The 20,751-nt window shown below is 39.2% G+C and overlaps 1 protein-coding gene across 2 annotated transcripts in view; it reads right to left on the reverse strand.

Annotated features, from left to right (window-relative positions):
• Positions 1 to 2,180: 2,180 nt before the first annotated feature.
• The window catches only part of TBC1D15 (TBC1 domain family member 15), a 58,687-nt gene continuing 40,116 nt past the window's right edge, over positions 2,181 to 20,751 (reverse strand). For both annotated transcript variants that reach the window (XM_075274346.1, XM_075274347.1), the window contains 6 exons: positions 13,390 to 13,490; positions 13,096 to 13,195; positions 8,538 to 8,635; positions 8,093 to 8,209; positions 5,557 to 5,643; positions 2,181 to 2,529 (listed from right to left, as the gene is read on the reverse strand). In XM_075274346.1, coding sequence (XP_075130447.1) covers positions 2,317 to 2,529; positions 5,557 to 5,643; positions 8,093 to 8,209; positions 8,538 to 8,635; positions 13,096 to 13,195; positions 13,390 to 13,490 — 716 coding nt within the window. In that variant the 3' untranslated portion in view covers positions 2,181 to 2,316. The remainder of the gene's footprint in view (positions 2,530 to 5,556; positions 5,644 to 8,092; positions 8,210 to 8,537; positions 8,636 to 13,095; positions 13,196 to 13,389; positions 13,491 to 20,751) is intronic.

Genomic DNA, 20,751 nt, shown 5'->3' on the forward strand with positions numbered 1-20,751 from the left:
AATGCACCATGGTCATCTGAGAAGTAGCGTTAATCATAGGTTTAAAATCAAGATTTAGTGTTCTCTTAAAAGAAGCCCCTATCTGCAACAATTTCATAAATAATATATACACACGTAGTAATATATGGGGTTATGTCAATAATTCAATAATTTGTCTTTACTGTAGACTAGATTATAAAAACAGAGATTAAATCAGACATGACACTTTATGCCGTCACATAGATCATTCATCCAATGCCCTGTTAATAAAATAGAGCCTTCATTCCTGTTGCTGTAGTGTCAAAGATCTTTGCTTAATGGCACCTTAAGGGAGTCTGTCAATGGTTCTGACTATACAAAATTACTGCTATAGCTATAGTTGCGCTGCAGAGAGCTTATTAGACATTGGTAAGGTGTTAGATGAAAGGATTCCTGTGAAAAAAGGTTTATGCTGGTGGGCACAGCACTTGAAAGTACTCCAGAGGATGTCAATCACCCTAAAGTACACACAGGTCTCTACAATGAACTATTACACAGTCCTTCTCCTCTGGTCTGAGTGACGGCTATAGGAGTCAAGTCACTGGATGCTACAGCTTTCACTTAGCAAAAAAAGTGTCAAGCCATGCCTTGACACTTATACTGATCCTGCTACCACACTAGATCGCGTCTGATGAAGGTCTAAGGACCGAAACGTCATATCCAATTGATCTAGCCTGTCTTTCTATGCCAATATTTTGCATTGTGTCAAAAGGCGTTAACTATATTGTAAAATAAATCTCTATATTCCTTTGATCATAAAACAGTGTGTGCAGCAAAATCTATTTTCACAGCTTTCACTTAGGACAGAGGGAAGTAGCTATGGAGCAGTTCAAATACCCCCCTGAAGCACAAATGTTACATTGATGGCCGCCGGAGCAATTTTTCACAGTAATACATTCACTAAAAGCATGAATAAAAGTATATCTAGCAAGCTCTTTACGGCCTCTGTCATCAGTGTTGACCATGAAGCTAGACTCCTTTTTAGGTTTCTTAAGGTAGAGACCATCCTTGTCACTGGAATGGCACACAAAGGGTGAATGAAGTTTGTCAGACTTTATAATTATTGCTGTAAATGCTGCTTGAAGGCTCAGGGTTTTTTTTTGTCATGAACAATCTAGGCAGAACATATACATGGTTAGGTCTACTGAAGCATCCGAGATTGTGGTACATGAACCAAGAATCCTGTTCATGACCTACACTAGACATAATGTACAACATCTCCAGAAGACCACCACAGATCTAGACCATATATTCTCCAGTGAATATTCAACTGCCTTATGTCCCAAGTACCCTGGCCCTATTCTTTCAGAGTATTCTAGAAGATCATTTTCACTCTAATGGTTTAGAAGTTGTCTTGAAGAAGTTTAAACTTTATATGTTTGTCTTAAAGTATTCCTTTAAAATCACACAGCCAGGTTATCATACTTGCTAGGTGTAATAGTCAGCCCTATACTGTACAAGGGCTCTGGCTATCATTTTCCACTAGATTTATCAACCTGAACATGTTCATTTTATTTCATAGCTGGATCTATCCAGTAACACTTCACAATGGATCCCCTATTCTATGCATAAGTGAGGACTCTGGAAATCACAAAGAGAGGGATACCCAAGTCCCCTGTGTAAAAGTAGTAAGGGTGTGCATGCATGACCCCAGTTCTATTCACCTTTATGGTACTAGAAAACAAAATTGAAAGCAGCACTCCATTAGTTCCATCAAAGTGAACATTGTGATCATGTAGGAATAGTACTACTCCCTTCACACAGGGGACTCCGGAATCCACATTCTTGTGATTAAAGGGGGTCCCAGCTTAGTGATAGGCACCGTTCCTCTAACACGTGGATAGGAGGAAAATTTCATTAGTGGGAATACCCCTTTAAATAAAATAGGCCCCTTTGTGGCACATAAATGATCCAGCTACACAGTAAATACTTGCAGTCCTCCGTTCTGCCTGTTTACAGAATGAAGCTTGGGTACGTGTGCAGAAATGTATAGAATTGTAATAATTGCTAATCCACATAGAATTTGTATAGTCAATGCGACTCAATCCTCTAGCTGACATCTCAGTCATTGAAAAGGATTTCCTTACTAAAATATTGTGGAATGATAAATGACAGGCTATTTTGGTTTGAGTTAACTACAAAAATAATTACAAATAATTACGTTCGATCTTTTCTTAAAAGCTTTAATGCAAAGACAAAATATCTGAGTTTTCCAAAATCTCCAAGATTAACAGCTGAATTAACATCACATATTAAAATCAAGTGTCTTTGTCTGAGAGCCTCTCCACAAGAGCAGCTTCACCAGGCAGAGGTTTGTGTGTGAACACTGTTTGGCAGAACTTTCGGGCTTGAGTTGCTTCTGGACCCGTTGTGAGGTTGTGCAGGCACTGAGCTATTTGGAGAGGAGTGCTGGTAAGGTTTACTGACTACACAATCTTCAGCCAGGTCAAAAGCTGGCATCAAGGAATTGTCTTTAAGTCCTAGAACCTCACAAACTGCTGAAGGCAAATCCTACATGAGACAAAATTTACATTATGTACAGAGTGTGAGCAAAACATTTCACAATATATATTTATACAAATATTATAGAGTCTCATAACATTAGGGGACAGAGTGCTAGCATAAGTGAGGCTTGAAAAAGTGTTTCCTGCGCAGAACAGACGTTGCCTAGCCACTTGTGTACAATCTCTCCCATGAATTCCTCATCAATGTTTTTATTAAGAATGGACTAAGAATGATTTTATGAAAAAAATAAAATAATGCTCTGGCGAGTGCTCCCTTATATTAACCCCTTCCCGCCGATGGCATTTTTTGATTTTCGTTTTTCGCTTTGGACTCCCCTCCTTCTAAACCCCATAACTTTTTTTATTTCTCCGCTCCCAGAGCCATATGAGGTCTTAATTTTTGCGGGACAATTTTTTCTTCATGATGCCACCATTAATTATTCTATATAATGTACTGGGAAGCAGGAAAAAAATTCAGAATGGGGTGGATTTGAAGAAAAAATGCATTTCTGCGACTTTCTTACGGGCTTTGGTTTTACGGCGTTCACTGTGCAGCCAAAATGACATGTCCCCTATATTCTGTGTTTCGGTACGGTTCCAGAGATATCAAATTTATATGGTTTTATTTACAATTTGACCCCTAAAAAAAATTCCAAACCGGTGTTAAAAAATTTTTTTTCTAAAAGTCGCCATATTCCGACGGCCGTATCTTTTTTATACATAGGTGTACGGGGATTCTGAGGGCGTTTTTTTTTGCGGGGCCGGGTGTACTTTTTAGTTCTACCATTTTCGGGAAATGTTATTGCTTTGATCACTTTTTATTCAAATTTTTATCAGAATTAAAAAAGTGAAAAAACGGCGGTTTGGCACTTTTGACTATTTTTCCTGCTACGGCGTTTGGCAAACAGGAAAAATATTTTTATAGATTTGTAGAGCGGGCGATTTCGGACACGGGGATACCTAACATGTATATGTTTCACAGTTTTTAACTACTTTTATATTTGTTCTAGGGAAAGGGGGGTGATTTGAACTTTTAATACTTTTTATATTTTTTTATATTTTTTTTTTTATTTTTTTTGCATTTATTAGACCCCCTAGGGGTGTTGAACCCCAGGGGGTCTGATTACTAATGCAATGCATTACAATGCTAATGCATTGCAATGCATTGCAAAAAAATCATCATCTCTTTTGCAGGCTGTATACACCAGCCTGCAAAAGAGACTTTGCAGACTGGCTGGGAGCCTTTAACAAGGCTCCCGGCTGTCATGGCAACGTGACGTCGGCCCTGGAGCATGCTCCAGGAGCCGGCGATCCCTGCCAAAATGGCGGCGCCCATGCGCCACCGGGAAAATGGCGCCTCCGGCGCCTTTGACAGCAGCGCCGGAGGGGTTAATGCCTCCGATCGGTCCGGAGACTGATCGGAGGCATGAGAGCCAGTTGTCTACTGCTTAAAGCAGTAGACACCCGGCGGCTATGGCGGCCGCCCGGCTCCCGGGCGGTCGCCATAGTTACAGACCCGACACGCGCCGTACTATTACGGCGCATGTCGGGAAGGGGTTAAAAGGCCTATCAAAAAAAAAAAATTGAAAAAAACAAAACAAACACTAAACCTAAGGCGTGAGCAGAACAACATTGAGCATTTTCATTACTCTCTGCACTCCTGTTCAGTATATTACAATACAAGGAGATATATATATATATATATATATATATTTTTTTTTAAATTTAAATTTATTTATTTATTTATTTTAAGGTCATAGCAGTTGCACAGTTAGACTATAGTTTATAGATCGATTTGCATTTAGGAACATCCAGTGCTGACTGGGAAACAGCTACATATAAATGGTAAAAGTTCAGTACCACTATAGTCTGTTGTCAATACTACACACTCCCCTTTTCTGATAGTTACTGGTTAACTGCAGAAGGAAGTACTTCTCTCATAAGGCCAGATTGTTTGGGGTAGCTCCCCCCCTTACACTTCATTTATGAAATCCTGATTTAAAGTTTTTTTTTTGTATTTATTTAGTCAGGTTATCTTTGAAATGTTTCAATTATCAAATAAGTTTGAATATCAGGTAGTGTCAAAAAAGTGCATAAAATCTGGGGGGGGGAAGCAAATGCTCTTTCACAGCACTATATGTATTTTAGAGAACAGTCTGGGTACACAAATATAACAAATACTTTGCCTTTTCAGTTTTACACAGCTACCTGTATAGGCTTCTGTACTCAATCATATGTTCTTTGAAGAACTTATCTCCTGATGTGACTAATTTAAGCGTACCTCTAGTTATAAACCTCTCAGATTAATACTACAGAAGAATATAAGAAACTTTGTAATATAAACTTAAAGAAATTTTATCCCACCCCCTCCACTTTTCAGTCGGTTACTTTCTCCTTTTTTCAAAGATTCTCAGATAATTGCTGCTGTCATTCTTTGCTGTTCCTTGCATTTTTAAATACTGTTATGTTGTAGATAAGAGGCTGATAATACCCAGAATGAGGCAATAAATCTAAACCACCCGTAGGAGAATTAGTCTCAGTTCCACCTACTCCTTAGAGTTGCATGTATGAAGCTGAATACAGAGATGGATTTAATTTAAACAAAGAAGTCAGATTGAAGATTAAGAAATTCCAGCACTTAAGCTTGTCTCCTTTTCTTATATTTAAATGCACTATTCATTTATAAGAAGTTGATTATAAGCAGAGGTACGCTTTAAGTATTACAGTTTCGGCTCAAGATACATCAACCAGCTATCTTTATTCATAAGGATCAATGAAAACAAGTGGACAATGTCCACCATTTATAAAAGTCACCATGATAAATGGACAAGAATCCACATATTTATATTTAATTATGCCAAGGCCACTTCCAGCCATTCCTGAAATCAGACACTCGCATAACCATAATATTAACCTTTACTGAACAACTAACAGATTTGCCCTGCAGCTCCACATAGTTAAAATTCCCTTGTTCCTGCAAAATGAGATTGTAATACAGGTAAAACTATAAAGGTCACAAAGTACGTTGTAATACCTTGCACTTCATCATCTGCAAGGAGATTGCTTCCGCTTTACAGAGAACATCATTTACATCGAGCTTCATGGAAAGTTCATTGATGTGCTAAAAAACAAAATGAGAGTTAATGGTGGTTTTCAGATGAAACCCTTGTATGTGGCTTGTGTATCAAGTATCTGAAATCTCTCAACTAGGGCAAAAGGAATTACCTACAGTCTTATTTATGGTGCAAGGGAAAAGAGGGAAGACAAATCTTTGGAGGGAGTGTCTGCAACAGTAAGGAGCAAGATGGATTTGTGAAATGGAATTTGAGAAAAAAAAAAAAAAAAAAAAAAAAAAAAGCCGCCACGTGCAAGATCTCCAGTATAGACAGTAAAGGATTCATCATTAAAACTGCATTTTTTTTCCTCGCTAACACGTAGGAATAACCTTAAAGGCTATTCTCCTACTTTTAAATATCTTCTCCACGCCGCTGTTCCATAGATATCCTGGTTTTCATCGGTATGCAAGTGAATTCTTGCAACACTGGGTGTGGTCTCCAGTCCTGCGAGAGAACTCTACAGAGACTACCTCTTTTTCCTCTGGAACACCCTCTCCACGACATATTCTTTGGATAGCTTCTTCTGGCTTTAAAGAGGGGGCACATGCGCAGACAGCTCTGCCATCATGCCTGTGTACTGTGTAAGCAGCCACAAGAAAACTGCCGCAGGCATGCCAGAGCCAACTGCGCATGCGTCCCATTTAAAGCCATCTGAAGAACACCTCCCGGAGAGGGCATTCCAGAAGAAGAAGAAGAGGCAGTCGCTGGAGAGTTCTCTCACAGCACTGGGGTCTCTCAGAAGAGAACAGTGAGAGAACAGTCCTCAGAAATCAAAGAGCACCTTTATGGATTTCGGGCAGCAATTTCATTAGGATAGTTTTTAGACACCATGTTGTATTTACAGAGCCCTAGAAGTACCACAACAGTGGAAAACCCCCACAAGTCACCCCATTTTGGAAACTGCACCTCTCAAAGAATTAGTGAGTATTAGTATCCCAGACGTGACTGTACAGCAGATTATGAAGAGGGAATATTTTTTTTTTTTTTATTTTTTTTTTTTTTTTGGGGGGGGGGGATCTGATGCTTTTGTAATGACACCATTTTCGGATGCCTATAACGTAATTTTTTTTGGTGGATAAAAAAAAAGTCTAATAAAACAAATAGTCAATTCTGGCATTGCATTTTACCTTTTAAATGTTTTTCCACACGGCGTACAGCATAAGTATCATGTGACCTTTATTCTGCGGGTCGGTACGATTACGGTGATACCTCATCTATATTATTTTTATGTGTTAGTAATTTTGCAGAGCAAAAACCCATTTTGGGACATAAATCAATGTTTTTCGCATCGCCATATTCTGAGATGCGTAACATTTTTATTTTCGGTTGACAGTTGGTTGAGGGCTTATTTTTTGCGGGACAACCTGTGCTTTTTATTGGTACTGTTTTGGTGTACATACGATTTTTTATCACTTTTTAATAGCATAATTTTCTAAGGTGAGATGGCAAAAAATTATTTCCGGTAGTTTTTTTCCCGTTCTTTTGCTCGACATTTACCATATAGGTGAAAATGTTTTAGTTTTATTGTACAGGTTGTTATGGACATGGCTATACCAAATATGCATTATTTTTTTTATTTAACTCATTTGATATAGGAAAAGGGAATTTTGGTAGTTCATTCATTTCACACACTTTTACATTTTTAATTTGTTCTATAAGTACACTTGGACCAGCAATACTCTGATTGCTGGTCCAGTACTATAGCCTGCAATACACGTGTATTGCAGACTATAGAGGAAGTGAGTCTATGCAGACGCATTGATCCAGCCATGCTGCAGGAAGTGAATCTATCAGGTACAAAGGTGGTGGTGGTGGGGGGGTCTTAGCAGCCCGGGGTCAATAGCCAGACCCAGGGCTGCATAAAGTTTATCAGGGCACACCCCCCCCCCCCCCCCCATCTCACCCCAGGGTGGGGGCCCACACACAAAAACTCTTTCGATGTCGCGGAGCAATTTAGCTGGGCGACTCGCCTTGGCTCTCTGCTGTGTAACACAGCTAGGAGTAATGGCGCACGCACATTTCTGTGCCCACGCCATTACAGGTCAGTAATAGTACTGAGGTGAGCGTTAACGTGTTACTTGCAGCGATGTACTATTACTGAGCTGAGCGTTAAGGGGTTAAAGCTATTCCTACGTGTTAGCGAGAGAAAAAAATTAAAATTTATGCAGTTTTAATGATAGAATCCCTTTAAAACAGAATGAAAAAAGGCAGAAGTGTGCAATGGGTGCCACAAAATAGAGGAGGAACATTAGGTTGAATTGTGAGAAGTCTCTGTACTGTATGAGGCTGCAAGGTGAGGTATATCTGTATAACAGTGTCTCGTCTATGGGAATTCAAATCAGAAGAGTGTAAAGATATTACTAATAAGACTTTATAGCTGTTTAACCTTAATATGCATCATAAATTGTAATGTGATTTAATACCATAAGCTGTGTTATTCTAACACTGACATACCTTTAGAATCTCATTGAAGCCAAAACCCCCATCCATTATTTTCTTTTTCTCCGACTCTAGTATAGCACAGCAAATGAGCAGATGGAAATTTTGACACGGCAAGTCTGTCCACATTACCTATAAAATTGTTGAAAACAGTTTACAACCTTTCACTGGTTGATGAGAAACCTCTAGTAATTTCCATTCAAAATCTATGAATACAAATGAGCAGCTCAGACAGAGAGCACATCATTGGTCCTCTTCACCTCTCATCTGGTGCATTCTCACAAAATGAAGAGGCTTATGATTAGTTCCACATCACTTAACCATTTTGGACGCCTGAGTTCGCCATAGCCAGATTCAATACAGGGTTGTATTTTAGAGAAGAAAAAAAAAAAAAAAAAAAAAAAAAAAAGTTTGTTTTCTGATGCACACTATGCAATGCAAATCCTTGCAAAAAGCTCACCTCCCACACTCGAAGAATATCATGAAAGCTGAATTCCCTTTTAAATCGTATCAGAAGCCATCGGAAACAGAAATACAGATAGCCAGAGTCCTGAGATTCTAAGAAAGAAAATAGTGAGAATCACTAATGTGACAAGTGACAATATCAGAGATAAAATGATGACCAAACTCAAACAGTGTGGAATGGACAGAGTCTGTAAATTATGACTGAAGATATACAGATAGGGTACCGTACCTACAAATGCAGGAGGCCATATATTTATCAAAACACTTCTGACAAAGGGCAGCAATATATAGAACATTAGAAATAGGTTGTTGAGTTTAGATTTTCTTGTCACAAGAGAAATAACAGGAGGGCCATTTTCAGACATCCTGTCAATGGTTTATGGGCCATTTCATTAGAATTACATAAAGAACCATTAGGAATTCAGACTACTTAAGTGCCTTTTACATTAAACAAATGCGGCATAGAACCTTCTTTAGCTATACCCTCTGGTCTTCGTTGTGGCACTACTACCACCATCTTGTGCTTGATAGATGATAGCTATTGCTTTACACGCAGTCTAAAAATGAAGGCCAAGTGCGCCCACTTCTCCCATACAGCCAATGCTTGGATAGAGAAGGGAATTCAGAAGCACAGAAGTACAGAGACTGGATGGAATATCTGAAGATGGGGCACCATTGTTAAATATGTTTAGTAAGTTCTATAACTTGCTTTTTAGAACATTTAAAAGGGGTATTCTCATCTCCAACGCAAACCTTTATTGATATTCTTTAATGCATGTCACCATTGTAGTTGATATGTTTTAACTCTTGTGCATCTTGGCCAATTTTCCTGTACATTAGTCTCCCCTTCTTGTGCCATTTTCTCTTGCTAATTCCTCTTAGTGTACGCTTGGCCAATTTTTGTGTGTGGTACTTACCCTCCTTGTTGATACATCCGCGATTACTCTGCCTGGGGTTACTAGGGACGCTTTGCATTGTTATGCGTAAGGGTACAGCCTTCTCCTTTGGTATGTATCCTGGCCCTGTGTTAGTCTGTCACAGGGTGGGCGGTATTCAGTAGTATAGCTGTGTCCCCTACATCAGATGGGCGGTACCATGTTATCGGGCACGCCCATCGTTACGTCGTCTTGAGGGATGGGGCTCGCTGGTCGTTTAAAGTGGGCAGTGACAGGCCGCCAGCGTGGCTACACATTATAGCCGGCTATTGGTTATACGCTGCCATTATACTTTGATGCCATGCATTACTGCAGGCATACTAGACTTGCTCGTATTGCCTCTGATCAACTGGCTTGTCCAGCGAGACAGAGTCAGGCTGAGCAGTCACTTAAACATTGATGTGCTGACATTGTATGTATATGTGGAGTAGTGTTCTCTGAAAGTGGTTGTAACTGTTTGTCCCTATTAGTAAGTGTATGCCTCAGACCAGCTCTGACCGGGTGTATAGATCAGATTTTACTGGGTGTGCGCGCTTGTCTTTCATATGGGGGTTGGAGGGTTGTAGTATACTGCTAAACCAGTTACAGTGTTGGACAAAAGTATTGGCACCCCTGCAATTCTGTCAGATAATACTCATGTTCTTCCAGAAAATGATTGCAAGCACAAACTCTTTGGTATTAATATCTTCATTTATTTTGCTTGCAATGAAAAAACACAAAAGAATGAAAAAAAAAAAAAAAAAAGTCAAATCATTGATCATTTTACACAAAACTCCAAAAATGGGCCAGACAAAAGTATTGGCACCCTCAGCCTAATACTTGGTAGCACAACCTTTAGACAAAATAACTGCGAACAACCGCTTCCGGTAACCATCAATGAGTTTCTTACAATGCTCTGCTGGAATTTTAGACCATTCTTCTTTAGCAAACTGCTCCAGGTCCCTGAGATTTGAAGGGTGCCTTCTCCAAACTGCCATTTTGAGATCTCTCCACAGGTGTTCTATGGGATTCAGGTCTGGACTCATTGCTGCCACTTTAGAAGTCTCCAGTGCTTTCTCTCAAACCATTTTCTAGTGCTTTTTGAAGTGTGTTTTGGGTCATTGTCATGCTGGAAGACCCATGACCTCTGAGGGAGACCCAGCTTTCTCACACTGGGCCCTACATTATGCTGCAAAATTTGTTGGTAGTCTTCAGACTTCATAATGCCATGCACACGGTCAAGCAGTCCAGTGCCAGAGGCAGCAAAGCAACCCCAAAACATCAGGGAACCTCCGCCATGTTTGACTGTAGGGACCGTGTTCTTTTCTTTGAAGGTCTCTTTTTCCTGTAAACTCTATGTTGATGCCTTTTCCCAAAAAGCTCTACTTTTGTCTCATCTGACCAGAGAACATTCTTCCAAAACGTTTTTTGGCTTTCTCAGGTAAGTTTTGGCAAACTCCAGCCTGGCTTTTTTATGTCTCTGGGTAAGAAGTGGGGTCTTCCTGGCTATCCTACCATACAGTCCCTTTTCATTCAGATGCAGACGGATAGTACAGGTTGACACTGTTGTACCCTCAGACTGCAGGGCAGCTTGAACTTGTTTGGATGTTAGTCGAGGTTCTTTATCCACCATCCACACAATCTTGTGTTGAAAGCTCTCGTCAATTTTTCTTTTCCGTCCACATCTAGGGATGTTAGCCACAGTGCCATGGGTTTTAAACTTCTTGATGACACTGCGCACGGTAGACTCAGGAACATTCAGGTCTTTGGAGATGGACTTGTAGCCTTGAGATTACTCATGCTTCCTCACAATTTTGCTTCTCAAGTCTTCTTTCTTTTCTCCATGCTCAGTGTGGTACACACAAGGACACAGGTTGAGTCAACTTTAATCCAGTTGTTATTAGTAATTTAGTTATTGCCACCACCTGTTAGGTGCCTCAGGTAAGTAACAGGTGCTGTTAATTACAAAAATTAGAGACGCATCACATGATTTTTCAAACAGTGCCAATACTTTTGTCCACCCCCTTTATGTTTGGTGTTGAATTATATCCAATTTGGCTTTTTGACAATTCTTTTTGTGGTTTTCCATTGAAGACAAATTAAATGAAGATAATACCAGAGAATTTGTGATTGCAATCATTTGCTGGAAGAAAATGAGTATTATCTGACAGAATTGCAGGGGTGCAAATACTTTTGGCCAACACTGTAGTTAGACCAGCTATCCTTTCAACTTTAGCCCAATGTTAGTCAGTCTGTCAGCTAAACCAGATGGGGCTGCTATAGGGGCTTTGAATATTAGGTGAACACACTGAGGGGCAACAATGCAACACCACTCCATCTTTTAATATATCCCCCCTACACTTTGATGGTAGTTACTGATGCCACCACTTTAGGCTTTTAAAGAATATCAATAAAGGTTCGAGTTTTAGTGCATTTATTTTTTGGTTTATTAATTAGTTCAATTTATGCACCTACCTCTTTATTTTGTTTAAATAGGATACTGGAGATGAAAATACCAAAATAAACAAACATGTAGCCTAAACTATTTTACCCAAGACATTGCTTTATCTTTTTCAGATTGTAAGATGCATTTGAATATCTGAAACCTATACAACACAGTGAACACTCAGGGCAGACCAGTATCTAGCTGCAGTGGTTGGGCGACTCAATTTATTCTCTTCTTTTCACTATAAGTGACGGCTAGTAGGTCTGGAAAGTGCATTTAGCTGCTGAGTCCTGATAAGGGTTAAAAAAAAAAAAAAAAAAAAAAAAAAAATCAGTTCTTGATCATCTTATCTGTAGGTAAATCTGAAGCACACTGTGGCCTGCACTCCATCACACAGGCTAAGCCTGTCCATCAACTTGTCACTGAAATCAGGACGTGGCGAGGATAGGAGACTAAACTTTTTTTCTTTAAAATTCAGCAACATTTTCTTTTATATTTAAAGATTTTCTCTAATCCTCTTAATGGTAGCACTCTTTGGTCTTGATTGCCACTTGTCTTGATTGATGTAGGGCTTATCAGGAACCCAGCCATGAATTCCTTTATTGTGGCTGGATTACCATAAAGTAATCCCAGCCACAATAACAAAAAAAAAAATAAAAAAAAAAAAAAAAAAAAAAAATCATGGTTTCCATCAAGAACCAAACCATTTCTGCATCCGTGGTTGTATCCATTGGCAACCTATTCACACAAAGGACGGTCACCTCTAAGATGTCTAGACAGAACTCTTGAAATCGAATTCAGATTATCAAAAACCTTCAACTTTTAATGGTCTACAAAAATTAAATATGTTAATGTTTGCTTTAAAATTTGGTCACAAACATTGCACCCTGCAAGGTAGCTTTAGGAAAAGTATTACATTCACAACAAACAGACAAACACAAACACACACCTATAAGGCTCTAAGTGTACATGTTATTAGGTCTTGCTACAGACACTCAAACATGTCCATGTAAAGACACCTGGTGGAAAACTGTATTCTCCTAAAAGCACATTAACTGTGTCTTGTTTGTAACTTGGTACTTAAAGACTAAATGAACAATGAAACTCAATTTCCCTTGTTGCTAAATACACTAAAATAATCTTCATAAATCATTCAAGTGTAAAACTAAAAGTAAACTATGATGTATACATACCAAGGTAACTACAAAAGCCACTGTCCAGAAGCCGCAGTAAAGTACTTAACTGGACCAACTGTGTTTTCATTCCCTGCATTTGTTCTTCAAAGTTCTGATGCTGGAAAAGTGGAGGGAGAGAAAAGAAAAAAAAAAAAAAAAAAAAAAAAAAATATAGAATGAAAAGCTGAATGAAAGTCGTACATAATACACAGCTTCTCTCTCACTAAGGTTACTCAGTCTTTTAGAACAGATTTCACATATGTTTGTGCATGTATATGTTATATATGAACATATCATTAGTAAATTACTTACCAGTTGATCCATGTAGGATACAAAGCACCAAAATGCATCAACTTCGTTCTCCATAACGTACAAAACTGGTGAAAGTAAGTCACTCATCCCTTGAACATACCCTATAGTGGTAGAAATGGGGGGGGGGGGGGAGGAGAAATGATAAAACATACAGAAAATAGACTTAAATGCTTCCCCTCCCCCCAATTGGACTCCATTAGAGCTCACAGCTGCATCCACGGTTCTGTCCAGACCCTCTGCTATACATATACTTGCAGCACACAGCTGATAAGTCAATGGTTGTATCAGGCGAAATTGGTATCAGTCATGGGTGATCAGGCAATTTATCTTAGTTCTCAGCTTTCTTATTTCTTTCTACATAATAGCAAAGAACAGCAATGCAGATGACCTAGCCTATTTCCACAGAAGATTTTCTAATTCAATTATACCTATAGTGACAGCACCAGTGCTTCTATACAGTGGGGCAAAAAAAAAGTAGTCTGTCACCAATAGCGCAAGTTCCACCACTTAAAAAGATGAGGCGTCTGTAATTTACATCATAGGTAGACCTCAACTATGAGAGACAAAATGAGAAAACAAATCCAGAAAATCACATTGTCTGATTTTGTAAGAATTTTTTTGCAAATTATGGTGGAAAATAAGTATTTGGTCACCTACAAACAATCAAGATTTCTGGCTCTCAGACCTGTAACTTCTTCTTTAAGAGTCTCCTCTTTCCTCCACTCATTACCTGTAGTAATGGCACCTGTTTAAACTTGTTATCAGTATAAAAAGACACCTGTGCACACCCTCAAACAGTCAGACTCCAAACTCCACTATGGTGAAGACCAAAGAGCTGTCAAAGGACACCAGAAACAAAATTGTAGCCCTGCACCAGGCTGGGAAGACTGAATCTGCAATAGGCAACCAGCTTGGATTGAAGAAATCAACTGTGGGAGCAATAATTAGAAAATGGAAGACATACAAGACCACTGATAATCTCCCTCGATCTGGGGCTCCACGCAAAATCTCACCCCGTGGGGTCAAAATGATCACAAGAACAGTGAGCAAAAATCCCAGAACCACGCGGGGGGACCTAGTGAATGAACTGCAGAAAGCTGGGACCAATGTAACAAAGCCTACCATCAGTAACACACTATGCCGCCAGGGACTCAGATCCTGCAGTGCCAGACGTGTCCCACTGCTTAAGCCAGTACATGTCCGGGCCCGTCTGAAGTTTGCTAGAGAGCATTTGGATGATCCAGAAGAGTATTGGGAGAATGTCCTATGGTCTGATGAAACCAAACTGGAACTGTTTGGTAGAAACACCACTTTACGTGTTTGATGGATGCAACTCAGTATTCTTTTTCCTCCAAACACCATACCTACTGTAAAGCATGGGGGTGGAAACATCATGCTTTGGGGCTGTTTCTCTGCAAAGGGGCCAGGACGACTGATCCGGGTACATGAAAGAATGAATGGGGCCATGTATCGTGAGATTTTGAGTGCAAACCTCCTTCCATCAGCAAGGGCATTGAAGATGAAACGTGGCTGGGTCTTTCAACATGACAATGATCCAAAGCACACCGCCAGGGCAACGAAGGAGTGGCTTTGTAAGAAGCATTTCAAGGTCCTGGAGTGGCCTAGCCAGTCTCCAGATCTCAACCCTGTAGAAAACCTTTGGAGGGAGTTGAAAGTCCGTGTTGCCAAGCGACAGCCCCAAAACATCACTGCTCTAGAGGAGATCTGCATGGAGGAATGGGCCAACATACCAACAACAGTGTGTGCCAACCTTGTGAAGACTTACAGAAAACGTTTGACCTCTGTCATTGCCAACAAAGGATATATAACAAAGTATTGAGATGAAATTTTGTTACTGACCAAATGTGGCTGTTTACGTGAAAAGGGCCCAGATCGTCGATACTAATTATAGAGAAAATAGTCCAAAACATATTTGGGTTAAAAAAAAAAAAAAAAAAAAAAAATCACAATTTTGTTTTATGCAAAAATTTTATTTAAAAATATGTCAATTGTGCCTTCAATAAAAAATTTTTTTGCTGTTTCGGACAATGTTACACCATAACCATTACAATGATACCAAGAACTCCATATCGACAATGTGGGCCCTTTTCACATAAACAGCCACAAATACTTATTTTCCACCATAATTTGAAAATAAATTCTTACAAAATCAGACAATGTGATTTTCTGGATTTGTTTTCTCATTTTGTCTCTCATAGTTGAGGTCTACCTATGATGTAAATTACAGACGCCTCTCATCTTTTTAAGTGGTGGAACTTGCACTATTGGTGACTGACTAAATACTTTTTTGCCCCACTGTAGGTATATGCTGTGATTTCCAAAATTGCAACGGTTTAGGGGAAGAAAAAAAACAAAACAAAACAAAAAAAAAACAGCATTTTCATTGCGGGTATTTTTCTGCAATGTGTGAATATAATTTGCCAAGTCAAGAATATTATAATACCTGATCTAGCATGTAAAGGTTGGTATATAGCGCAACATCTGATGATCATGTGACCCAAGATCCAATAGAAATTTCCATCAATATGATCCCCAAAAGGTGAGGCAAGTCACTATTGCCTAGCAGGAGCTCTCTGCACACTAGTGTAAAAGTTGGAAAGAGTAGTATTTCCATATACTGGCTGAGAGTCCATAGTCTGCCATGACGAGGATTTGGACAATCACAAACAACCAAAATCAGTTTCATTTCTTCCTCTACACTGGTTAATTGTCATTAGAAATTACTCGAAAGAGGGAATCATGGAGGATAATAAGACCGTTATAATATACAGAACACTAGGGCTGGGCCATTACGACCTAAACCATTACAATTGTTTGAACATTTTTCCTTCATTGCAATCTATGAGCGAGAGCCAGCAGAGCATGGGCGTCAGAAATAGTTTATGTCAGGAAGGGGCCACACGGTGGCACAGTGGTTAGCACTGGTGTTCAAATCCCACCAAGGGGGGGGGGGGGGGGGAAGAAAAAAAAAAAAACCACACATCTGCAAGGAGTTTGTATGTTCTCCCCATCTTTGCATGGATTTCCATCCCATATTCCAAAAAGACACATAGGGGAAAGAATATATATGAATGAATATATATTATATATATATATATATATATATATATATATATATATATATATATATATTTTTTTTTAAAACACACCACCTCAATACAATGACAGCATTGTTAGTTTATGTTCATTTTTATGAATTGTATACAAGTATTTTACTTGGCTGAAGACCATGTTTTCTGCCACAGAAGAGTCAACTCCAGGAAGGGAAACAGAAGACACTACCGTTACAGCTGAACACTTTGTTACAAAGAAGAGGATTTGAATGTCATCCTGATAATATCTCAACAATCAATTTCTCATTACAGCACCAGCGATCTGGATAAATCACCCCAGCATGACGTTTAACACTTCCCCTGCTGGAAGGCCTACAGGCACACCAGGGCACTCTAACTTAATTAGCCAATAAGCCCCCTCCAGCACTGAAAGGATTAACAGACGAAAATTTGGATCAAAGGAAACATGCATAACATTTACGCTACTCCATCTTCTAAGGCTCCATGCCAGCACTAATTAAGTGTAACAACCAAGTACAGCATACCATGCACCGCCACAAGACTAAGCTGGCTCACATAACACTTGGGCAGATCTTACACTGGGCACGTCCTGGACTGCCTTTAAAGAAGATTGTACAGAATTAGAAAAGGTTGTGTTTCCAGAAGGATTATATAAATAAATTCTCTTATTTTAATTTAAGTGGTAGACATGAAACCTCTCCCAAAGCTCATCTCTTTATAGACCATTTCTTTACCTAGACCACATTATTTTGTGATGGTCTTTTAGTTTTCCATACAAGCCATTTTCTTTGAGAAGACCACTATTTCATGGTGGTAGTCTCAAAAAAGGTTTTCCTGTATACATCATTAATCCTGCCTGCTTTTGATCCTCAAACAAGGGTCAAAACATTGTTAAACCTTCTGTGCAGAAAGAAGCGTTCTACATATATTAAAGAGGACCTTTCACCACTTTTGGCACAGGCAGTTCTATATACTGCCAGAAAGCAGTCCATAGACGAGCATTATCAGGAGGGGAGGGGGCGTTCCTCCCCGCTCCACAGCACAGCGCGATAGGCGCCGCGAGGCAGAAGGACGTCTCTGACTGACTGTCAGAAACGCCCTTCTGACCATAGAGCACTACGGTACCGGCACCGTAAGCTCTTTACACCGGGCACAGATCGGGAAAGCCGACAGTGCGCTGGACTCAGCGCACTGTCAGCTTTCCGGCAGTATATAACACTGCATGTGCCCAAAAGTGGTGAAAGGTCCTCTTTAAGGCTAAGGACCCATGTTGCAGAATGTTTTTTTTTTGTTGCAAATTTTCTCTCTTTTTTCCTTTTTTTAGCCAAAGCCAGGAGCTGCTTAAAAAAAGAATGGAAAATATAATAAAAGAACTTAGACATTTCCCATTTCCAGACTTGACAGGCTGATCAGAAGGGCCAACTCTATCCTGGGGAGCCCCCTGGGCCCAGTACAGGTGGTGAGCTCCATGTGAGAGATCAAATCTCACCCCATGTATGAGACCTTGACAGCACTTTGCAACACTAAGTGACCGTCTGCTTCACCCAAAGTGTGAGAAGAAGTGCTATCGGAGATCCTTCCTTCCAACCACGAACAGGCTGTATAATCTACATCAGACCCAGCAAAGATCACTCCGCACAGAGAACTAAATGATCCTGAAGTCTTCCTTAGCTGCTACAAACTCCTATCTTCTCAGCTTATGTGTCTCCTTCTGTAATATATTACTATGTATTATCCTGTATCTGTATTACTATGCTGCTGTAACATGCTGAAATTTCCCCACTGTGGGACTATTAAAGGATTAATGGTATCTTAAATCCAATCCTGACCGACAAAAAACCACAGCAAAATCTGCAAAAAAACAACCAACAGTGTTTCAGAAACAGGGGCCTTAGCCTAAAGTTTTTTTGTTTTTTTTTTAAATTAAAGTTGAACAGCCATGTAGATGATCCATCTGCACAGTATGTGCACACTCTTCCAAGATCTGTCCCATCCCATTGCTCCTTCATAGTTCCAGCTTACAATGACCAGAGAGGGCAGTCCCTACTGTGGTGCATGTGACAGTCTGCAGGTCGTATCCAGGGGCAGAGCACAAACAATGGTAGGCAAATTTCACTAATTCATTTCAATAGGCAACAGGTATATTTTACAAAGTATTTCTATAGGAAATAAGATTGTTGCTGTGGGAATAACCCTTTAACCCCTTTCCCATTGCAGGCAATTTTTTATTTTTTCCCCTTCAATTTTGACATACTGCCTTCCAAAGGCCATCATTTTTTTTTAATTTTTCCTCTTCACAGAGCTGTAATACAACTTAATGTCTTCAGGACAAATTACAGTTCGTGTGGTACGGTTTAATATTCCATACAATGTACTAGGAAGCTGTAAAATAAATCAGAAGAAGAAAAAGAAAAAAAAAAATATTGGAGAATTTTGGATATGTGCAAATTTCATATTGTCTTAGAAAACAGGCAACTTCCAGTTTTTGGCTTCAATGGGTCAGTACAATCACAGAAATACCAGAGTCAGGGGTGTTTCCACATGAAATAAGTTTCTGTGATCTGTCTAAAGATCATAAAAACTCAGTTGGAATGTGTAGGGGCAACGTGGTGGCTATGTGGTTAGCACTGCAGTGCTGGAGTCCTGGGCTCGAATCCCACAGGAACAACCTCTGCAAGGAGTTTGTTATCACCGTATTTGTGTGTATTTTCTTCCATTCTACAAACACCGATTTGGAATGGGTTGTTGAAAAACCACTGATTTTGTTGTTGTTTTTTTTAACCACTTCGGTACCGGGCCAATTTGTGGTCCAGGACCAGACACATTTTCAGGTTTTTTTGTATGTGCGGTTTTGAGGGCTGTAACATTTTTCTCATATGTCTCATTCAACTAATTTTTGCGTCTTTTTTCGGGGACACATCGGGCTTTATTTTTATGTTTTTATTTTCGAATGAGTTAATTTTTTTTTTATATCTGGGAAAATAAACATAATAGGAGGGAAATGGTGTCTGGTTTTCACTTTAAATTTAATAAAGTACAACTGAAAAACTTTATAAAATAGTTTTTCCTCTCAGTTATGGTAATTTTTATTTTGTGTGGAGTTGTCAGGGGTGGGGCTATAACCTTTAATAACAGCATTTTATTAGCGTATTTTATTTATTATTTTAGTTTCTTTTTTTTTTTTTTTTTTTTTTTAAGTTTATTATATATTTTTTCAGATTGTGTCCCCATAAGGTCATAAGAGACCTTTGGGGACATCTGATCACTTTTTTTTGTTAGGGAGGCTGATTTCCCCTATAACTGGGGCTGGTCCGGAAGTGGTTAAACAATCCACAGGTGTGTGTTTTGTGCATGCCCACCATGTATCACTGTTGGACACAGACAAAAGTTGGACTTGCAGTACTTTTGATTAATAATAAAAAAAAAAAAAAAAAAAAAACATGATTTACAATTTTTATTTTTTTTTTCTTCATAACATTGATTTGTTTGTGTCCATCTTCTAGAGACCTCAAACTGATAGTAATCTGTTGGTGTCAATTTTGTAGTCTGTTTTTTCCTCTGCATTCTTCTCTGCGGGTGCTCAGAATTAAGGGGGAGGGGGTGGATTTGTCAAAAACAGACATCCATCGGTTAAGGCTGGAAATTTCTCTCTGCATTTTTTGGGTGTCTGGTGTCCCCAGGTAACTACTTTTTAAGTGGATTAGGAGGTTTTGTTTTTGTTTTTTTAGATACGGATTGGCAGTGGGTGGATAAAAGGCGCTAGTGTGAACATAGCTTTACCCAGCTGGGTAAAGCTATGTTCACACTATGTTCATGGGGTGTACTCAGTTTTTCAATTCTACCCTTTCCATTTTAGCTTCATTTTTTTTTTTTTAAATCACATGTTCATCTTTTGAGGTTGTATTTATCCAAATTTACTAAGGACCAGATGTTTTATTTAATGTCCCAATGCATAAAACAGTATTCAAAAGCTGCACTTTGTTTTTTCTTATGAGCATATTTTAATATGTCAATTCCCCTTAAATAAGTGCTTGGAATTATGTCTGCAAGGCAGTGTTTAGGTCATTCGCATCATAAACTAACGCTTGATACATTTACCAAAGTGAACAACTATACTGTGTTATCTGTAAACAACTCCTAAGAGTGACACTTCATAAAGTAAGATTACATCTAGGCTGAATAAAAATTGTCAATCCACACACAACTACACAAACATTTCAGGGGATAGAAAAAAAGCGCCTTCCATTGGTTATTCAATGCAATTGGG

Source organism: Leptodactylus fuscus, chromosome 5, assembly GCF_031893055.1.
Source record: "Leptodactylus fuscus isolate aLepFus1 chromosome 5, aLepFus1.hap2, whole genome shotgun sequence".
Classification (NCBI taxonomy): Eukaryota; Metazoa; Chordata; class Amphibia; order Anura; family Leptodactylidae; genus Leptodactylus; species Leptodactylus fuscus.